This window comes from Salmo salar, chromosome ssa12, assembly GCF_905237065.1.
Source record: "Salmo salar chromosome ssa12, Ssal_v3.1, whole genome shotgun sequence".
Lineage (NCBI taxonomy): Eukaryota > Metazoa > Chordata > Actinopteri > Salmoniformes > Salmonidae > Salmo > Salmo salar.
Window position 1 is genome coordinate 31115236 of NC_059453.1, and position 18458 is coordinate 31133693.

At 41.5% G+C, this 18458-nt stretch overlaps 2 protein-coding genes across 2 annotated transcripts; one reads left to right on the forward strand and one right to left on the reverse strand.

Moving 5' to 3' along the window:
* Positions 1-6101: 6101 nt before the first annotated feature.
* On the forward strand, positions 6102-8199 carry LOC106564950 (CDGSH iron-sulfur domain-containing protein 3, mitochondrial). Its single transcript, XM_014131498.2, has 3 exons — positions 6102-6458; positions 6775-6891; positions 7112-8199. Exons 1-3 carry the CDS (start codon positions 6369-6371, stop codon positions 7295-7297), a joined length of 393 nt encoding a protein of 130 aa, XP_013986973.1. The 5' UTR covers positions 6102-6368; the 3' UTR covers positions 7298-8199.
* A 352-nt stretch (positions 8200-8551) lies between these two features.
* Positions 8552-18421, reverse strand: LOC106564949 (polycomb complex protein BMI-1). Its single transcript, XM_014131497.2, has 9 exons — positions 18276-18421; positions 17447-17574; positions 17190-17286; positions 17001-17056; positions 11661-11799; positions 10660-10696; positions 10298-10396; positions 9989-10069; positions 8552-9818 (listed from the first exon to the last, which is right to left on the reverse strand). Exons 2-9 carry the CDS (start codon positions 17562-17564, stop codon positions 9444-9446), a joined length of 1002 nt encoding a protein of 333 aa, XP_013986972.1. The 5' UTR covers positions 17565-17574; positions 18276-18421; the 3' UTR covers positions 8552-9443.
* Between the last annotated feature and the right edge of the window lie 37 nt (positions 18422-18458).

An 18458-nucleotide genomic window follows, 5' to 3' on the forward strand; every position in this document is an offset into this window, starting at 1 on the left:
CGGCTCTCCAGTTGGGCTAGTCTGTGACGCACTGACACATTTTCCAGTCAGAGGAATAAGGCAACTTCACAGAGAGTAACACACAACACAAAATGTTATTTCCAGAGGACATAGGTATGAGATGGATGTTGTTCTGAGTAAGAGAAATTATAATATTGACTGTATAAGGCAGGGATGTCAAACATAAGGCCAGAGGCAGTCAAATCCGGCCCACGGGTTGTTTGAGTAATAAAACACCTACGGCTAAGTTCTTTGGGGGGGGGACTAACTCAATATACTTTAAAATGACTAAAACCAAATTGAAACTGTGTAGAAATGATAATGGACCTATATTCATACAGTTTCTTGACTGTTCAACTCGCTAACAAATCACTAGACGGTCAGGGAGCATCGGAAACACACACAAAAAACGATGGATAGAGGACTATTTTTAGCCAATTTTGATGGCAAGGAAATACAGTATAACCAATTTTCAGTGCGGACCTCCAGACCTTGTTGAAGACAGAATGCGGCCTCCGGGGCAAATTGAGTTCGACACCCCTGGTATAAGGAGATAGTGACATAAGCAGAGGACTGCAAAACACATAGATAGCATCAACTACTATTAACAACTAGCAATCGTAACAACCAACAGTAAATGCATAAGTTTCAATAACAACATCGCTCACTTCTATCCAGGCACTCCATCACTCTTGTCCACTTGGAAAGAGACTGAGTAGGCTCTGATCTAAGCCGGCAGAAGGACTGTCGGGTCTTCTGCCCCCTAGCAACCTATTGGTGGCCTGCCAGGCCTGGTAGCGGAGGTCACTGGTAGTTTGGGGAGACAGTTTATGATCCTCCTAGTCCAGGGATGGGCCACTTTGATGGCAAAAAAATCTGAATTCATCATGAGGGGCTGCAGTTGCTCCTGGGTACCCACATGTCCCTGGACTAGTCTCTCTGGCACCGTCAGGGGATGGGTGGAGTGAGCTGCATGAAGTAAAAAAACTCAAAGCCGGGGGAATCTGTAACAATAACAGTGTCATGAAGCAGTCAACACTGTAGAAGCAGGAGCACCTCTACAAGAAGACATGTAGGATTTGTGACATAGAGATAGATAGAGGTGAAAGTAAGGCGGTATGGTCCCGGCAAAATAAATAGTTGGGGAAGGCCATATCGGTAAAACATGAGCAGAAATGAGTGAATGGACTTGAAAATGGGTGGTATAGCCTACGATCCAAAATGTGATGTGGTTAGATGACACAGCTACTCTCAAGACACAGATGCTAAAGGACGAGCTTGCAGCCCGGGAACTACCGACGGATCTCGACTCACTCATCGCTTTAACCATCTGGATCGATGGTCAGCTACGGGAACGTCGGAGGGAGAAGAGGTCTGATTGCGGTCCCAATCGCTCACTCAAGGATCCAACCTTGCATCTGATGAACTCCAGAAGTCCTCGGCGTCTACGTCCCAGAGAGTTCAGTAAGGACCGGTCTACTTCACTTCCGCAGCACTGACTGGGATCCAAGAAGGTCAACGTAGCGATAGCCCAGTGGCTACACCCCCAGAAGCCAAGACCTTTCCCCCCCGCTCCAAGATCATTAGCCCCTCTGCTGTTCGCCCTCTGTTGCCCCGTACCCTCCGTATACTTCCTACGTTTCCTGTGTCTAGAATTAAAACCATCTCTTACAGCCCCCCGCTCACCCAGGTATGCGCCCAGGTAGGACAAGAGGAGGTGTGCTGTCACGCACTAATCTGTTTCACCTGTCTTTGTGCTTGTCTCCACCCTCCTCCAGGTGTTACCCATGTTCCCCATTATCCCCTGTGTATTTATACCTGTGTTCTCTGTTTGTCTGTTGCCAGTTAGTTTTGTTCGTAGAACCTACCAGCATTTTTCCACTTGCTCTTGTCTTAGTTCCTGTTTTCTAGTTTTTCCCAGCTTTGACCCTGCTACCTGTCCTAAACCCACTTGCCCTACTGTACCTTTGCCCCACTAATCTGGATTACCGACCTCTGGCTGACCTGACCCTGAGCCTGCCTGCCATCCTGTACCTTTGCCCCTGTTGTTGTAATAAACATTGTTACTTCGACACAGTCTGCATCTGGGTCTTACCTTAAAACGTGATAGCACCATCGAGAGCATCCTGACCGGTTGCATCACCGCCTGGTATGGCAACTGCTCGGCATCTGACCATAAGACGCTACAGAGGGTAGTGCATACGGCCCAGTACATCACTGGGGCCAAGCTTCCTGCCATCCAGGACCTATATAATAGGAGGTGTCAGAAAATAGCCCATAAAATTGTCAGAGACTCCAGTCATTGGCTGTTTTCTCTGCTACCGCACGGCAAGAGGTACCAGAGCGCCAAGTCTCCTTGACTTTACCCCCAAGCCATAAGACTGCTGAACAATTAATAAAATGGCCCCCCACTCCATTTGTTTTGTACGCTGCTACTCGCTGTTTATTATCTATGCATAGTCACTTCACCCCTACCTACATGTACAAATTACCTCAATTTACCTGTACCCCCTCACACTGACTCAGTACTGGTACCCCCTGTATATAGCCTTGTTATTGTTATTTTATTGTGTTACTTTTTATAATTTTTTTATTTGGTAAATATTTTCTTAACTATTCTTGAACTGCACTGTTGATTAAGGGCTTGTAAGTAAGCATTTCACGGTAAGGTGTACACTTGTTGTATTCAGGGCATGTGACAAATAAAGTTTGATTTGATTTGAAACCCTCAATGGCGCAGCCCATGCTAAAACAGCCTTTTGGCCACTAGAGGCCTCTATCTTTCTCTATGATTGGTGATGGCTGAAGAAATGTGGCTCGTCACCTAAAACCCTCACAAAATTTTACAGGTGCACAATTGAGAGCATGCTGTCGGGCTGTATCACCGCCTGGTACGGCAACTACACCGCCCACAACCGCAAAGCTCTCCAGAGGGTGGTGCGGTCTGCACAACGCATCACCGGGGGCAAACTACCTACCCTCCAAGACACTTACAGCACCCGATGTCACAGGAAGGCCAAAAAGATAATCAAGGACAACAACCATCTGAGAGCCACTGCCTGTTTACCCTGCTACCATCCAGAAGGCGAGGTCAGTACAGGTGCATCAAAGGTGGTACCGAGAGACTGAAAAACAGCTTCTATCTCAAGGCTATCAGGCTGCTAACTTCTTCGGGATCGGTTATATATGTATATATTCTTATTCAATTCCTTACTTAGATGTGTGTGCATTAGGTTGTTGTTGTGGAATTGTTAAATTACATGTTAGATATTGCTGCATTGTCGGAACTAGAAGCACAAGCATTTCGCTACACTCGCAATAACATCTGCTAACCATGTGTATGTGACTAATAACATTTTATTTTATTTTGATTTGTATGGAAGTGGTCTTTTTACATTTATAGGCCAATAGCTTACCTGTCTGTGTTACAAAATATCGCTCCAATCATTGTCATTGGCGATATAAGCTCATTTGGAAGTTGATACTTGTTGTGGGCGGTCTAACTTGTCTTTTTCATTTTTATTTTTTTGTGAAAAGGGTGAAATGAAAGCTACTGGAGATTGTTTTCTCTGACTTTTCTTAGGAGGCAGCCTTACTAAAAACCAGGACGTCTACAAAGACGCTCGCGCGCCGCTTCAGGAAGAATCAACGTGATCATAGGAACAATGCGTAATGGCACCATGGCAACTTTGAGGCAACCTCGGCTATTTGCAGCTGTTACCAGCTCAAGCGTAAGTATAAACTCAAGGCAAATCCATTTTTGTAAGTAGGTCGCTTGTGAGATTTGACTGCAAGTGCAATAGTTATAGAATAACGCCCTTTGCCAGCTTTCTGTGGCGATCTGGATTCCAGCCTCCCTGTAAAGCCTCACTAAAATACTTGAAATAGACGATATGAGTATTAAAGTATCACTGTTGACATGTGCATTTGAATAAAAAAATATATAAATCTAGATTCTAGCGTTTAAAGACTAATTATAAGGCACTGTATGAAATAACAACATGTATGTTGTTCACAGTAGATAAAGGAAGGGCAACTGTTCAAAGAAAACCTGCATAGTCATTAGAGAACACACCTTATTTAGCCATGGCACAGAAATGCCATTCATATGGCAGTGAAGCAGCATTGTGCTATTACATCTCAATCCTTAATGAAATAATTGAGCTAAAGCAAAGTACAAAAAGATTGTCCACCATGGCAGGGGTCCCCAAACTTTTTAACTCAGGCCCCACTTCCAGCATTGGGGAACATGCCGCGCCCCCCCCAACCCAATGTATAATGTCGGGGCCTGTCGGGCTCGGGTCGTGTAGCAGAGTTCTAGTTCAAAGCATTGAATGTAAAAAAAATATATAAAAAGAAGGGTTAGGATTGATGAGCCAAAATGTACGCAATATTAAAACCCTTTCCTATTCCAGCAACAGTGATTTATGCCTATATGCTATTTTTAGGTCTTCTACATGAGAATAATGTTTCAGATTGTAATCTGTGCTATAATTTACAAATTAAATCAGTGAAAGAATAGCTCTGACAGTCTCGCTATCCCTCTCTATCTCTCTCTCGCCCTTTCTCTGTCAGCCCTTCTGTGACGGTGCTCACAAGACTCAAGCACCCAGCATCTCTCCACGACACTTCACTCCCGAGAAGGACAGCACCCTTATGCTGTGTGCCTGTAAGCAAACCAAAAATGTGCCTTGCTGCCATGGCACACATTTCAAGGTCATCTTCCAGCATCTAGTCAGCTCAGTGAAAAAAGTGTTTAAAATGAATTTAAAAAAAATTAAATGGCATGAAGCAGCTAACTTCTTTATACTGTACTGCCTATATTCATTGTTCATAAATCACTTGTTGACAAACATTTTATTTATGATAAATGGATAAAGGCATTTATGTTTTGTCACTGTCCATAAGGTAATAAACAATAGCCTACTATTTCAATACACATTTTGTCATTCTTATTTTTTTTCCTTAAACCATGCATTATTTTGAGAAACAGTCAGGCAATGTAGATATTAAAAGAAGAGAGTGACTTTTGGCCTACATAGACCAAAGCTCATGTTCATGTTCAAAGGAAATCATCAAGGAGCCTGAGCTCAAACTGGAGGCAAGACATGATGCAAGGATAGTGAAATAGGCCTACTGCAACAAATCAAAAAAAGATGTTGTATTCATATTTGTCTAACATGCTGGCATCTGGCAAGTTCATATAGCTGATATATGATGATCGTTCTTAAACTAAGTTAATGTGTAAAAAAAAATATCCAAAATTTGACTTCTGCTTTTAACCCAACCCCTCTGAAAAACACACAGGTTTTGGAGAGATGCGGGGGGCTGCCACACTGGGGACAACAGCAGACAAATGGCATCTAGGAATTCAATACCAGCAACCAGTGGTTGCCAGCTCACTTCCCACCAGATTTTCCCAGTCGGACCTGAGATTCGAACTTGCAACCCTCCGGCCACTGGCTCACCTCTCTAACCGCCAGGCTACCTACATGTGTGTTGTCAAGAAGGCAGCACAGTGCATTGTCCAGAAACATATACAACATCTTTTCCATAAAATATATGTTTGTTTTTTCAAACTAGTTTTCATTGGGAAGGCAGATAAACGTTTGAATCTCATCATGGACAACTGTGCAACTACTTAGCATGTTAGCTCACCCTTCGCCTAACCTTAACCCTTTAACCTAACTCCTAACCTTGACTCAAACCTCAAGCCTAGCTTGGTTGCCACCGAGCTAACATTAGCTACAACAAATTGGAATTCGTAACATATCAAACGTTTTGCAAATTTGTAACATATTGTACGAACTGCAATTCGTAACATATTATACGAATTGTAAACCGTAACATATCATACAAAATGGATTATGCATATCTGCTAATTAATACATACAATACGAAATGTCATGTATACTAATTGAGTATCCCGGATTACGTTTACTATGTTACATATACCCCGGAGTCCAGGTTGCAAGCTCAGGAAGCAGCCCAGTTCCAAACTAATTCACTTTTCACTCGGTGAAACTCGTTCCAACGGGGTAACTCGGGACAGATAATCGAATCCCCTCAATGCCGCGCATCTTGGTTGGAGAGAAGCGCATGCGGCGGCTCACGTGACTAATTCCCGGAAGCCACCTCTACATGACCAGCGGTTAGCTACACAAAGTCTCCGCTCGTCCTTATCTCAAATTCAGCTAACGTTGGTTGTTTGTTTGTTGTTGATGCCATTTTCATGTTGTTACTAAATGTCTGTCACTAATATGAATACGTTGAATTTGAAGGCTTTATTTGGTTGTAAATAACAATATACAGACCACAGAGTAGAAGCCGCAGGCTACTTAATTAATAGCACGCACCCACAACCAAACATGAACACGATCATATCAGACAGAGTGCGCAAATTAGTTTCTGCAACCTTGATACAACCTTGGACATGGCCGATTATTACCGCCCCAAAGGTAAGCAAACGATTAAAGTCTCAAGGAAGAAGTTTGACATGGTCGACAACAAACACAACCTCTCTTGTGCGTGTAAACAAGTTGTCTTTGGTTACAATGTTGCAAGGGTTGCAAGTCAAATGTTGGGTTACAATGTTGAGGTGAGGATTTCCTCCTACTCTACAGCATTGGGAGGAAGTTACTTATTTTTATCTGTCGTAATAGAATTTTCCATGTTCTTGTTTGCTGACCACACAGGCATTTGTAGGATGCATTCACTTAATTTGCATAAAGGAAATCAGTTTTGCTTCCCTAAATCTGAAACTTATCGTTACAGGTCCAGCTCTCCAGTCTATCCAGTGAGCCTGTCATCGCTTCCAAAAAGCCTTTCAAGGTGGAGCTTGTAGGGGGAAAGCGTCACTCATGGTGCACTTGTGGACACAGCAAGAAGCAGGTGAGGGCCCTGCAATCATGCCACCATGAGCCCATTGCTCTTTCAATGAAACGGGTTCATTGAACTCTGTTATGATCCCAATGTGGTATTGGATCAGATTTGCTTTAGTATACCAACCCAGAAGATTATTCAGTAATGACCACAGAATCTAGCAGCAGTAACTAATTTAGCATTAGAGGTCCTCAGTTGCTGGCTTGTTTCTCCCATCTTTCTGTCTTAGCCTTTCTGTGATGGAACCCACAAGACTAAAGCCCAGGGCCTGATGCCTCTGCGCTTCATTCCTGAGAAGGACTCCAAAGCTTGGCTGTGTGGCTGCAAGTACACCGCTAACCCACCATACTGCGACGGCACTCACAAGCAGGAATTCATCCAGTCTGCCCTGCTCCCAGAGAACACAGACTCCTGAATGGATAGGCACTGAATATTTTTTTGTCCTATTCACTGAGGTGTGGGTCCTCTGAGTTCTGGTCCTGGAGATGTAGGACCAGAATCACTGGTTCATAAAGTAGCTCTGCACTTGGGTGATTGATGGCAAACAGATGACTTATATACATATCTTACATACTGTGACATGCTTAGATCGGATGTGAAAAGAGCTGATGTGATTGGTCAAAAGACTGATTAGTGGAAAAAATATCAGAATTGGGCTACCTGTCTAAACGCAGCCTTGGGAAACTGGGCTTAGCACTAGCTTCGAAAAAATCTCCCATTGTCATCCATACAAGATTTGCATGACATAAGAGCTCTGTGAACAACTCAATTAAGGATTCATCCTATGATAGGCAATCTGCAAAGTGATACTTGTTATGGGGCAATTCCACGATAACAGAATGATTCAGATATTTCACTTCTTCAGAATGTAAAAACCAATGATTAAAGATAATCAAACCATTCAACTTTATGCATAAGGACTAGTTTTAACAATTTCCACAAAACACATTTACTTGAAGAGTGCAGATGCAAAGTTTGGCAAAATAATCATTTGTTTTATCATTCTTTGCAATCATTGGTTTATGTTTGGCATACATTTTAAAGTGAAAAATCTGAGTCACGGCATCGTTCTGTTACCGTGGAATTGACCTGTGTGTGGTATGCACTGGTGCTTCTGTAAATGTTTGAAATTGTGATGAAACATATTTAAAATGTTAATGCTCTGCTAATGATACGCACAAGTATTGTAATAGAACACTAAATCTTAGGCTTGCTGTAAGTTGAATTGTTTAAGATGTGTTTTTATAGATCTAAAAAAAAGTATTATTCCCTCCATGTTGTATTCTGTCTGTGTTGAAATTAAAACGATCAAATACATTTTTTACTTTCTCTTACTTACTCACATTTTGCTATGCTATAACCGGTTTTGTACGTCACTTGTGAAGAAATGCAATGTTTCAACCTAAAACATCCTCTGCATTGAAGTCATGAAAATCCACAGCACAGTGGCCATGGATCCCAAGTTAAACATTCCTAAATAGCAGCATAATGATAATACATGCTTTAAAGCTCTGCTACTCATGAATTGTTGTTGATAGCAAGTTAACAGATTTCTATGTATTAAAGGTCCAAATGGAGACTTATCACAAGAGCACTGGCGAGTAATGATATTTGAACTACTCAAGAACATAACCCAAAAACGAATCAGAATGGGACACTGAACTCAAAACCAAGTAAGTAAACTTTTTAATGACCTAAACATGCACATATGGCTGATATTTTAGAATAATATCATTGAATGGTCAAAATATACATTGAGGGAATGTCAAAAGTGTATGAAAATACATGGTCAGATATACAATTCCCTTTGAGCTAATTTCTCTAAGTAGTACCGGTATGTAATGTTGAAAAACATGTACGGTAAGCTACGTTTTTCAGACAATTGTAGTGCTGCTTGGGGCTTGATAAATAATGGCTTTTCTAATGTCAAAGCACAGGGAAGTTCAGTACTCGTATACTGTGATCTGCATTTCAAAGAAAGTGCATCAAACGTTTTGTACATATCTATTGTCCTTGGTGATTGGGGCCATTACCAGTAGAAAGTACTGCATCTATCTACATACACCAGAGTTATATACAGTATGACTGACGGCAAGAAGACAGATCTTGCTTTTTTATTTCTAGATAATATTTATATATATATGGAAATTGGCATTGCAATGCCATTCAGCATTTTGTCAAAATTGATATTTTAAAGCCAAATTAATTCTGAAGAACTGGGGGAAGGAATCATTGAACCGACTGCATATTATACAGTTACAAAACAGTTACAATATCCTGTATAAAAGATACTCTATATACATGACCAGGTATGCACGAATGCTCACATTGGATGCATATTGTACATTTTGTATGTATGTTTTACTCTAACACACAGTCACACACACATTGAAATTAAATGTCTATTTGGCTGCACTTGACAGTCTTTTTGCTGATCACAATCGCCCTCAGTACTCTCTTGGCAGATTTTCTCCTTGTCTGTCCATTGGTCCATTGAGGGGCTACTCCGACATTTTGGGGCAATTCCGTTCCACTCTCCATTTTTCTGGGATTTATCAGATTTAGGTTGGGGGTGGTACAGCCCCTTTGTCCCCTCCCCTAGTCTCAGTCGCCGCTCCATTGCTTTTGCCGTTGACATTCACCTTGCGGGCGTTGCTTCCTGACTTGGAGGCTAGAGGGAGCCGTTGAGTACCGTTGGGTCCTGTGGTACCGCTGGGGCTCTGAAGGGTAGAGGGTTGGCCTCGGAGGGCAGGGCTGGGCAGGGTGGAGGCTCTGGGGGCCTGACCAGCCGGGCTCAGGGCCTTGTCGCTGTGGGAGTCGCTCTCAGAGGTGGGGCTTGTGTTGACACCGTCGGAGTGGGCCTGGGCGGCACCTTGGGACAGCCTTCGACGCTTCCGGGTGGGCTTGACCCAGTACTGCAGGGGGAGGGGGCCATTCTGCAAAGAGTCACAGAGAGAAGATGAGAACTCTCCAGACACGTGAAAGATCACTCAGATCCTAGGACCTAGCAACGTAGATGTTTAGTGAAGTTGGGATTAGGGTTGGAAGTGACAACTGAAGCTTGGTCAGTGTTGTTGTTATAGCCAGTGTGTCAGTTGGCACTTACACGTCGCCAAGAATACATGTAGGCAATATCCATCAACGTGTAGTAGTCCTTTAAGGGCTCATCAGCGTACAGCACTTCAATCTGTCAAGGTAGAGAGCACTATTACACATTAATAGCACACAAGTCCAAGAGAAGGGTGTGAAGTATGGGAATATTAGGGCTAGTCTAACTAAGCGAAAGCATGCATGATCTACTGTATAGGAATGCAGCTTGTCACTAAAATACAGTATTGCGACAAAGCTGTTGTTGGTGTATACTATGGCTTTCTATGGAGTTGTGAGGCGATTCTGTGCAGCCTGTAGGAATTACCCGTAAGGTGTTTGGAATGTCCATCTTGCTACGCAGGAACTTGGCTAAGTGCAGGACTGTCATGGCTGCCGGGCATTGCAGGAAGCGTTTGCTGTTGGTCTGAAAATGAAGAGAACAGTACGTGTGGTTAGAACAGATGTATAACTAGAGGGTAAGGGCAGGACATAATATGAAAGGTTATAAAAATGTGGTCCTGTATGGCTCAGTTGGTAGAGCATGGAGCTTGCAATGTATGCACGCATGACAGTCGCTTTTAAAAGCGTATGCTAAATGAGATGTATTGTCATTTAGATAGTGTGGACGACAAATTGACATTAGCGTTGGCATTTATTGGGTTAGCATTTTATGGTTGAATCACTCACATTGTCTCCTTCTGTATCCACAGGTTGTGTGTCACTTCTATAAGCAAATAGAAAAACAGCATGGGTTAAGATGAGCATAGCTTTGTTTTGAAATGATTTTTTTACCCAGCTTTCTGTTAACAAACTTGTGACCATGGACAACACCCTGTCGTTCTCCGCTAACATCAAGGCGGTGACCCGATCCTGTAGGTTCATGCTATACAACATTCGCAGAGTACGACCCTGCCTTACACAGGAAGCGGCGCAGGTCCTAATCCAGGCACTTGTCATCTCCCGTCTGGATTACTGCAACTCCCTGTTGGCGGGGCTCCCTGCCTGTGCCATTAAACCCCATACAACTCATCCAGAACGCCGCAGCCCGTCTGGTGTTCAACCTTCCCAAGTTCTCTCACATCACCCCGCTCCTCCGCACACTCCACTGGCTTCCAGTTGAAGCTCGCATCTGCTACAAGACCATGGTGCTTGCATACGGAGCTGTGAGGGGAACGGCACCTTCGTACCTTCAGGCTCTGATCAGGCCCTACACCCAAACAAGGGCACTGCGTTCATCCACCTCTGGCCTGCTGGCCCCCCTACCTCTGTGGAAGCACAGTTCCCGCTCAGCCCAGTCAAAACTGTTCGCTGCTCTGGCACCCCAATGGTGGAACAAGCTCCCTCACGACGCCAGGACAGCGGAGTCAATCACCACCTTCCGGAGACACCTGAAACCCCACCTCTTTAAGGAATACCTGGGATAGGATATAGTAATCCTTCTAACCCCCCCCAAAAAAAGATATAGATGTACTATTGTAAAGTGGTTGTTCCATTGGATATCATAAGGTGAATGCACCAATTTGTAAGTCGCTCTGGATAAGAGCGTCTGCTAAATGACGTAAATGTAAATTAGCACATAGAGATACAGCCCTATTGTAACACATTTGGTCTGTTCTATATGCAACAGAAACATCCTATCTAATTGGTTGCATGAAAAAGATTAAGAGATCACACATTCTAGAACTTACTTGTTCTTCTCATGGAACTGAATGGAGAGACTGATGATTTCATCTTCTGCAATAATAGTTGGCTCCTCCACCACTTCTCCTGGCTCCAGGTGTTGGTTTTCCTGGTTTGTGTAGAAGTCCCGCCTTCGTTTCATCTCATCTGATGTAAAAAAAAAGTCAGAGTGAAAAAGAAGTTGGCACATGTCCACTTTTAATTATTAAAAGGGGGCAACTGTTCGTGTAGTGTCGGTCCCATTTTTCATGAGCTGAAATAAAATATTTAAAAAATGTCCCATACGCACAAAAAACGTATTTCTCTCAAATTGTGCACCCACATTTGTTTACATCCCTGTTAGTAAGCATTTCTCATTTGCCAAAATACCTGACGTGTGGCATATCAAGAAGCCGATTAAACACCATGATCATTACACAGGTGCACCTTGTGCTGTGGACAATTAAAGGCCACAACACAATGCCACATGTCTCAAGTTTTGATGGAGCGTGCAATTGGCATGCTGACTGCAGGAATGTCCAACAGAGCTATTGCCAGAGAATTGAATGTTAATTTCTCTACCATAAGCCACATCATAAGTTGTTTAGTGAATTTGGAAGTACATCCAACAGATTACAACCTCTCACTTTTGGTTATTTGAAAATGAAATAATCGAAGAAATATTGCCATTTTTAAAACAAGTCTTAAAGTTGGTTGCAATTTCAGTTTAATCCACCAGAAAAGACTGAACAAATATTACAACAAATATTATGGTTAAACTCAAATATACTAACTGATCAAAGAAAAATTGAGAGAAAAAAATAAAAACTGTATAATCTTTGTAAATGACATCATAAATAGGACTGGTGGAGTCACACTAGCAGCTAACAGAAATATATGGAAATGTCTTACAACCAACTAATTGCAGCATTACCGCAGAGGAAGGGGGAAAGAGGAAAAACCTGTGTGTCGGCCCTGCATTATAGACCATAATTGGTTAAAGAAAATTGTGATAAAAAAGCATACCAGTTTCATTTAAGGACCAGACAATTGACAGCTGTGCCATTCAGATTGCAAAATAGTTGGGAAGAGATTAGGGATGTACTGATTCCATTGCACATGGTTTACGAACAGATACACAAAATGACGGCGAAAGTTAAATTAAAATTATTATACACAATTCTAGCAACCAATAGTATGAGATGTAATATATATATACACATACAGTTGAAGTCGGAGGTTTACATACACCTTAGCCAAATACATTTAAACTCACGTTTGTCACCATTCCTGACATTTAATCCTAGTAAGAATTCCCTGTTTAGGTCAGTTAGGATCACTTTATTTTAAAAAATGTTAAATGTCAGAATAATAATGATTTATTTCAGCTTTTATTTCTTTCATCACATTCCCAGTGGGTCAGAAGTTTATATACACTCAATAAGTATTTGGTAGCATTGCCTTTAAATTGTTTAACTTGGGTCAAACGTTTCGGGTAGCCTTCCACAAGCTTCCCACAAGTTGGGTGAATTTTGGCCCATACCCCCTGACAGAGCTGGTGTAACTGAGTCAGGTTTGTGGGCCTCCTTGCTCGCACACGTTTTTTCAGTTCTGCCCACAAATTTTCCATAGGATTGAGGTCAGGGCTTTGTGATGGCCACTCCAATACCTTGACTTTGTTGTCCTTAAGCCATTTTGCCACAACTTTGGAAGTATGCTTGTGGTCATTGTCCATTTGGAAGACCCATTTGCGACCAAGCTTTACCTTCCTGACTGATATCTTGAGATGTTGCTTCAATTTATCCACATCATTTCCCTCCCTCATGATGCCATCTATTTTGTGAAGTGCACCAGTCCCTCCTGCAGCAAAGCACCCCCACAACATGATGCTGCCACCCCCGTGCTTCACAGTTGGGATGGTGTTCTTTGGCTTGCAAGTCTCCCCCTTTTTCCTCCAAACATAATGATGGTCATTATGGCCAAACAGTTCTATTTTTGTTTCATCAGACCAGAGGACATTTCTCCAAAAAATATGATCTTTGTCCTCATGTGCAGTTTCAAACCGTAGTCTGGCTTTTTTAATGGCGGTTTTGGAGCAGTGGCTTCTTCCTTGCTGAGCGGCCTTTCAGGTTATGTCGATATAGGACTCTTTACTGTGGATATAGATACTTTTGTACCCATTTCCTTCAGCATCTTCACAAGGTCCTTTGCTGTTGTTCTGGGATTGATTTGCACTTTTCGCACCAATGTACTTTCATCTCTAGGAGACAGAATGCGTCTCCTTCCTGAGCGGTATGACGGCTGCGTGGTCCCATGGTGTTTATACTTGCGTACTATTGTTTGTACAGATGATTAGAGGTTGACCGATTAATCGGAATGGCCGATTAATTAGGGCCGATTTCAAGTTTTCATACCAATCGGTATTTTTGGCCACCGATTTCCCAATTTAAAAAAAATAATAATTACAACTTTATTTAACTAGGCAAGTCAGATTAAGAACACATTCTTATTTTCAATGACGGCCTAGGAACGGGGGTTAACTGCCTTGTTCAGGGGGGATTCGGGGATTCGTTTTTGCAACCTTCCAGGTTACTAGTCCAATGCTCTAACCACCTGCCTTACATTGCACTCCATGAGGAGCCTGCATTGCAGGCTGACTACCTGTTATGCGAGGGCAGCAAGAAGCCAAGGTAAGTTGCTATTTAGCATTAAACTTATCTTATAAAAAAACAATCAATCTTAAGATAATCACTAGTTAACTACACATGGTTGATGATATTACTAGTTTATCTAACGTGTCCTGTGTTGCATATAATCGATGCGGTGCCTGTTAATTTCTCATCGAATCACAGCCTACTTCGACAAACGGGTGATGATTTAACAAGTTCATTTGCGAAAAAAGCACTGTCGTTGCACCAATGTACCTAACCATAAACACCAATGCCTTTCTTTAAAATCAATTCACAAGTATATATTTTTAAACCTGCATATTTAGTTAATATTGCCTGCTAACATGAATTTGTGTCACTTCTCTAGTGTTCCATGCAAGCAGTCAGGGTATATACAGCAGTTTGGGCCGCCTGGCTCATTGCAGACTGTGTGAAGTCCATTTATTCCTAACAAAGGCCGTAATTAATTTGCCAGAATTGTACATAATTATGACATAACATTGAAGGTTGTGCAATGTAACAGGAATATTTAGACTTAGGGATGCCACCCGTTAGATAAAATACGGAACGGTTCCATATTTCACTGAAATAATAAACGTTTAGTTTTCGAAATGATAGTTTCCGGATTCGACCATATTAGAGACCAAAGGCTCGTATTTCTGTGTGTTATTATGTTATAATTAAGACTATGATTTGATATAGCAGTCTGACTGAGCGATGGTAGGCAGCAGCAGGCTCGTAAGCATTCATTCAAACAGCACCTTCGTGCGTTTTGCCAGCAGCTCTTCGCAATTCTTCAAGCATTGCGCTGTTTATGACTTCAAGCCTATCAACTCCCAAGATTAGGCTGGTGTAACCGATGTGAAATGGCTAGCTAGTTAGCGGGTGCGCGCTAATAGCGTTTCAAACGTAACTCGCTCTGAGACTTGGAGTAGTTGTTCCCCTTGCTCTACATGGGTAACGCTGCTTCGAGGGTGGCTGTTGTCGATGTGTTCCTGGTTTGAGCCAAGGTAGGAGCGAGGAGAGGGATGGAAGCTATACTGTTACACTGGCAATACTAAAGTGCCTATAAGAACATCCAATAGTCTAAGGTATATGAAATACAAATCGTAAAGAGAGAAATAGTCCTAATTCCTATAATAACTATAATTCCTATAATAACTACAACCTAAAACTTCTTACCTAGGAATATTGAAGACTCATGTTAAAAGGAACCACCAGCTTTCATATGTTCTCATGTTCTGAGCAAGGAACTTAAACGTTAGCTTTTTTTACATGGCACATATTGCACTTTTACTTCTCCAATACTTTGTTTTTGCATTATTTAAACCAAACTGGACATGTTTCATTATTTATATGAGGCTAAATTGATAGTATTTCTGTATTATATTAAGTTAAAATAAGTGTTCATTCAGTATTGTTGTAATTGTCATTATTACAAATAAAAAAATAAAAAATAAAAAATTGTAAAAAAATAAACTAAATAAAATAAGGCATAATAATTTTTTTTTTTTGGTCCTCCAATAATCGGTATTGGCATTGAAAAATCATAATCGGTCGACCTCTAGTACAGATGAACGTGGTACATTCAGGTGTTTGGAAATTGCTCCCAAAGGATGAACCAGACTTGTGAAGGTCTACAATCTTTTTCTGAGGTCTTGGCTGATTTCTTTTGATTTTCCCATGATATCAAGCAAAGAGGCACTGAGTTTGAAGGTAGGCCTTGAAATACATCCACAGGTACACCTCCAATTTACTCAAATTATGTCAATTAGCCAATCAGAAGCTTCTAAAGCCATGATTTTCCAAGCTGTTTAAAGGCACAGTCAATTTAGTGTATGTAAACTTCTGACCCACTGGAATTGTGATACAGTGAAGTATAAGTGAAATAATCTGTCTAAACAATTGTTGGAAAAATTACTTGTGTCATGCACAAAGTAGATGTCCTAACCGACTTGCCAAAACTATAGTTTGTTAACAAGAAATTTGTGGTTAAAAAAGAGTGGTTAGTGGTAAAGTGGTTAAAAAAACGAGTTTTAACGAATACAACCTAACGAATACAACCTAAGTGTATGTAAACTTCTGACTTCAACTGTATGTATGTATGCATGTATGTACGTACACACACACACACACACAGTACCAGTCAAAAGTTTGGACACACCTACTCATTACAATATAGAATAATAGTGAAGACATCAAAACTATGAAATAACACACATGGAATCATGTAGTAACCCAAAAAAGTGTTAAACAAATCAAAATATATTTTATATTTGAGATTCCTCAAAGTAGCCACCTTTTGCCTTGATGACAGATATTTATATATATATATATATATATATATAATGTAATTGTCTGCATCATTTCCAAAACCATACATATATATAGTCAATTTAAATAAATTCATTAGCCCTAATCTATGGATTTCACATGACTGGGCAGGGGCACTGGGGAGCCAGGCCGAGCCAATCCGAATGAGTTCCTCCCCCCCATTGGCCTGTGCCCTCCCAGGCCCACCCATCGCTGTGCCCCTGCCCAGTCATGTGAAATCCATAGATTAGGGCCTAATGAATTTATTTAAATTGACTGATTTCCTTCTATGAACTGTAACTCAGTAAAATCTTTGAAATAGTTGAGTTTATATTTTGTGTTCAGTATTTGTATAGAAAACCCCTTACTCAAGAGATATGGGTTTACCTTTGAATAATCCAGGCACCAGCTTGTATACAATGTCCTGTAGAGTCTTGTCTGACCTGAAAAAGGATATGTAAATGATAAAGCCACTTACTAAAGATAAGACCATATTGGTTGCACTTATAGACGCATAATAACATAAGTACTCCGAGAGAGACGTGTGCGCGCACACACACATGCAATGTAACTAACCTGATGCTGAGCTGTGGACACGTCTTGTGTACTTGCACATCACATCTGGGGCAGAACTTGTTGGTTTCCAGGAAGGCAACAATGCACGTCTTGCAGACTGGAGTAAGAAGACAGACTTAATGTAGGTGACTTACTATAGGACTTTTTACGAAAACAAAATGCATTGTAAATCTACATTCCTTTTCTACATCAGTTAATAGGCCATATAGTCTAGCCCATATGCATTTAGAATAATGCAGTGGCCTTAGGAATCTTACATGAGTGCAAACACTCCACGATGGTTGTGGCATCGATGAAGTAGCCCACACACAGTGGGCATATCAGGTTAGGATTCAGCTCTGTGATTTTTAGCCGACTGGGTTGCATTTTATCCATCTGGAAGGATCTGCAAAAAGAACAACCATCAGCCAAAGAATTACTTTGATTATTTATTGAGTAGCAAGATTTGAACCACTAAAGTACATGACACATTTAGTGACCTTTTTGTGCTGTTGTTGAATTGTTTTCAAACACAAAGCCTACACATACAAAATGTGTACTGACATATTGATGTGGTCCACGGATATTGTCTATAATATTATGGATCACTTGTTTTTGTTAGAAGCACTTATACTTCTTGTAATGGACCAGTGTCATAGCTACTACACAGAATGGCTACTAGTATATGACCATTTATTTTGTAATTATTTCCAGCCTGGTTGTTTTTTAGATATTACCCATCCACCAATGTAACAAAATACGTTTGGAACTGCTGTAGTCTAGACCCGACTACCCCAGTGGGGCCTCCTGTGCACGGTGAGGCACGTACCCCAAACCCCGAGAAGACCCACAATGAGCCCCTCCCGTTCCAGTGGGTTCTTATGCATTATAGAACATTTTTATAAAACTATGTAAAGATAGACGAAAAATAAGCTTAGATGGATAGTGGGAAACAAAGCAGCCATCTTAAATTCAGTGACAGGACTGGATGAGAAACGAACAAGAGAGAATCCAAACATAACACCGAGTACCTCAGTTTGTGAGTTGATGTACCTGTGCATCGCGTTATGCGAATAAAAACAATTGATGCTTTTCTTTGCTTCCTACCTGATTTGACATGAAAAAACACCCGTACCGCCCGACGTGGATACAGGTAAATTATTTTGAGTCGGTTAACGTTAGATTTTGCAGCAGCGCCAGAAAATGGCTTTTTTTCCCCCCACATAGTCAGAGGACCGCCCATTGTGGTCACGTGATATTATTTTCAGTCCCTGCCGCCTGCCATATACA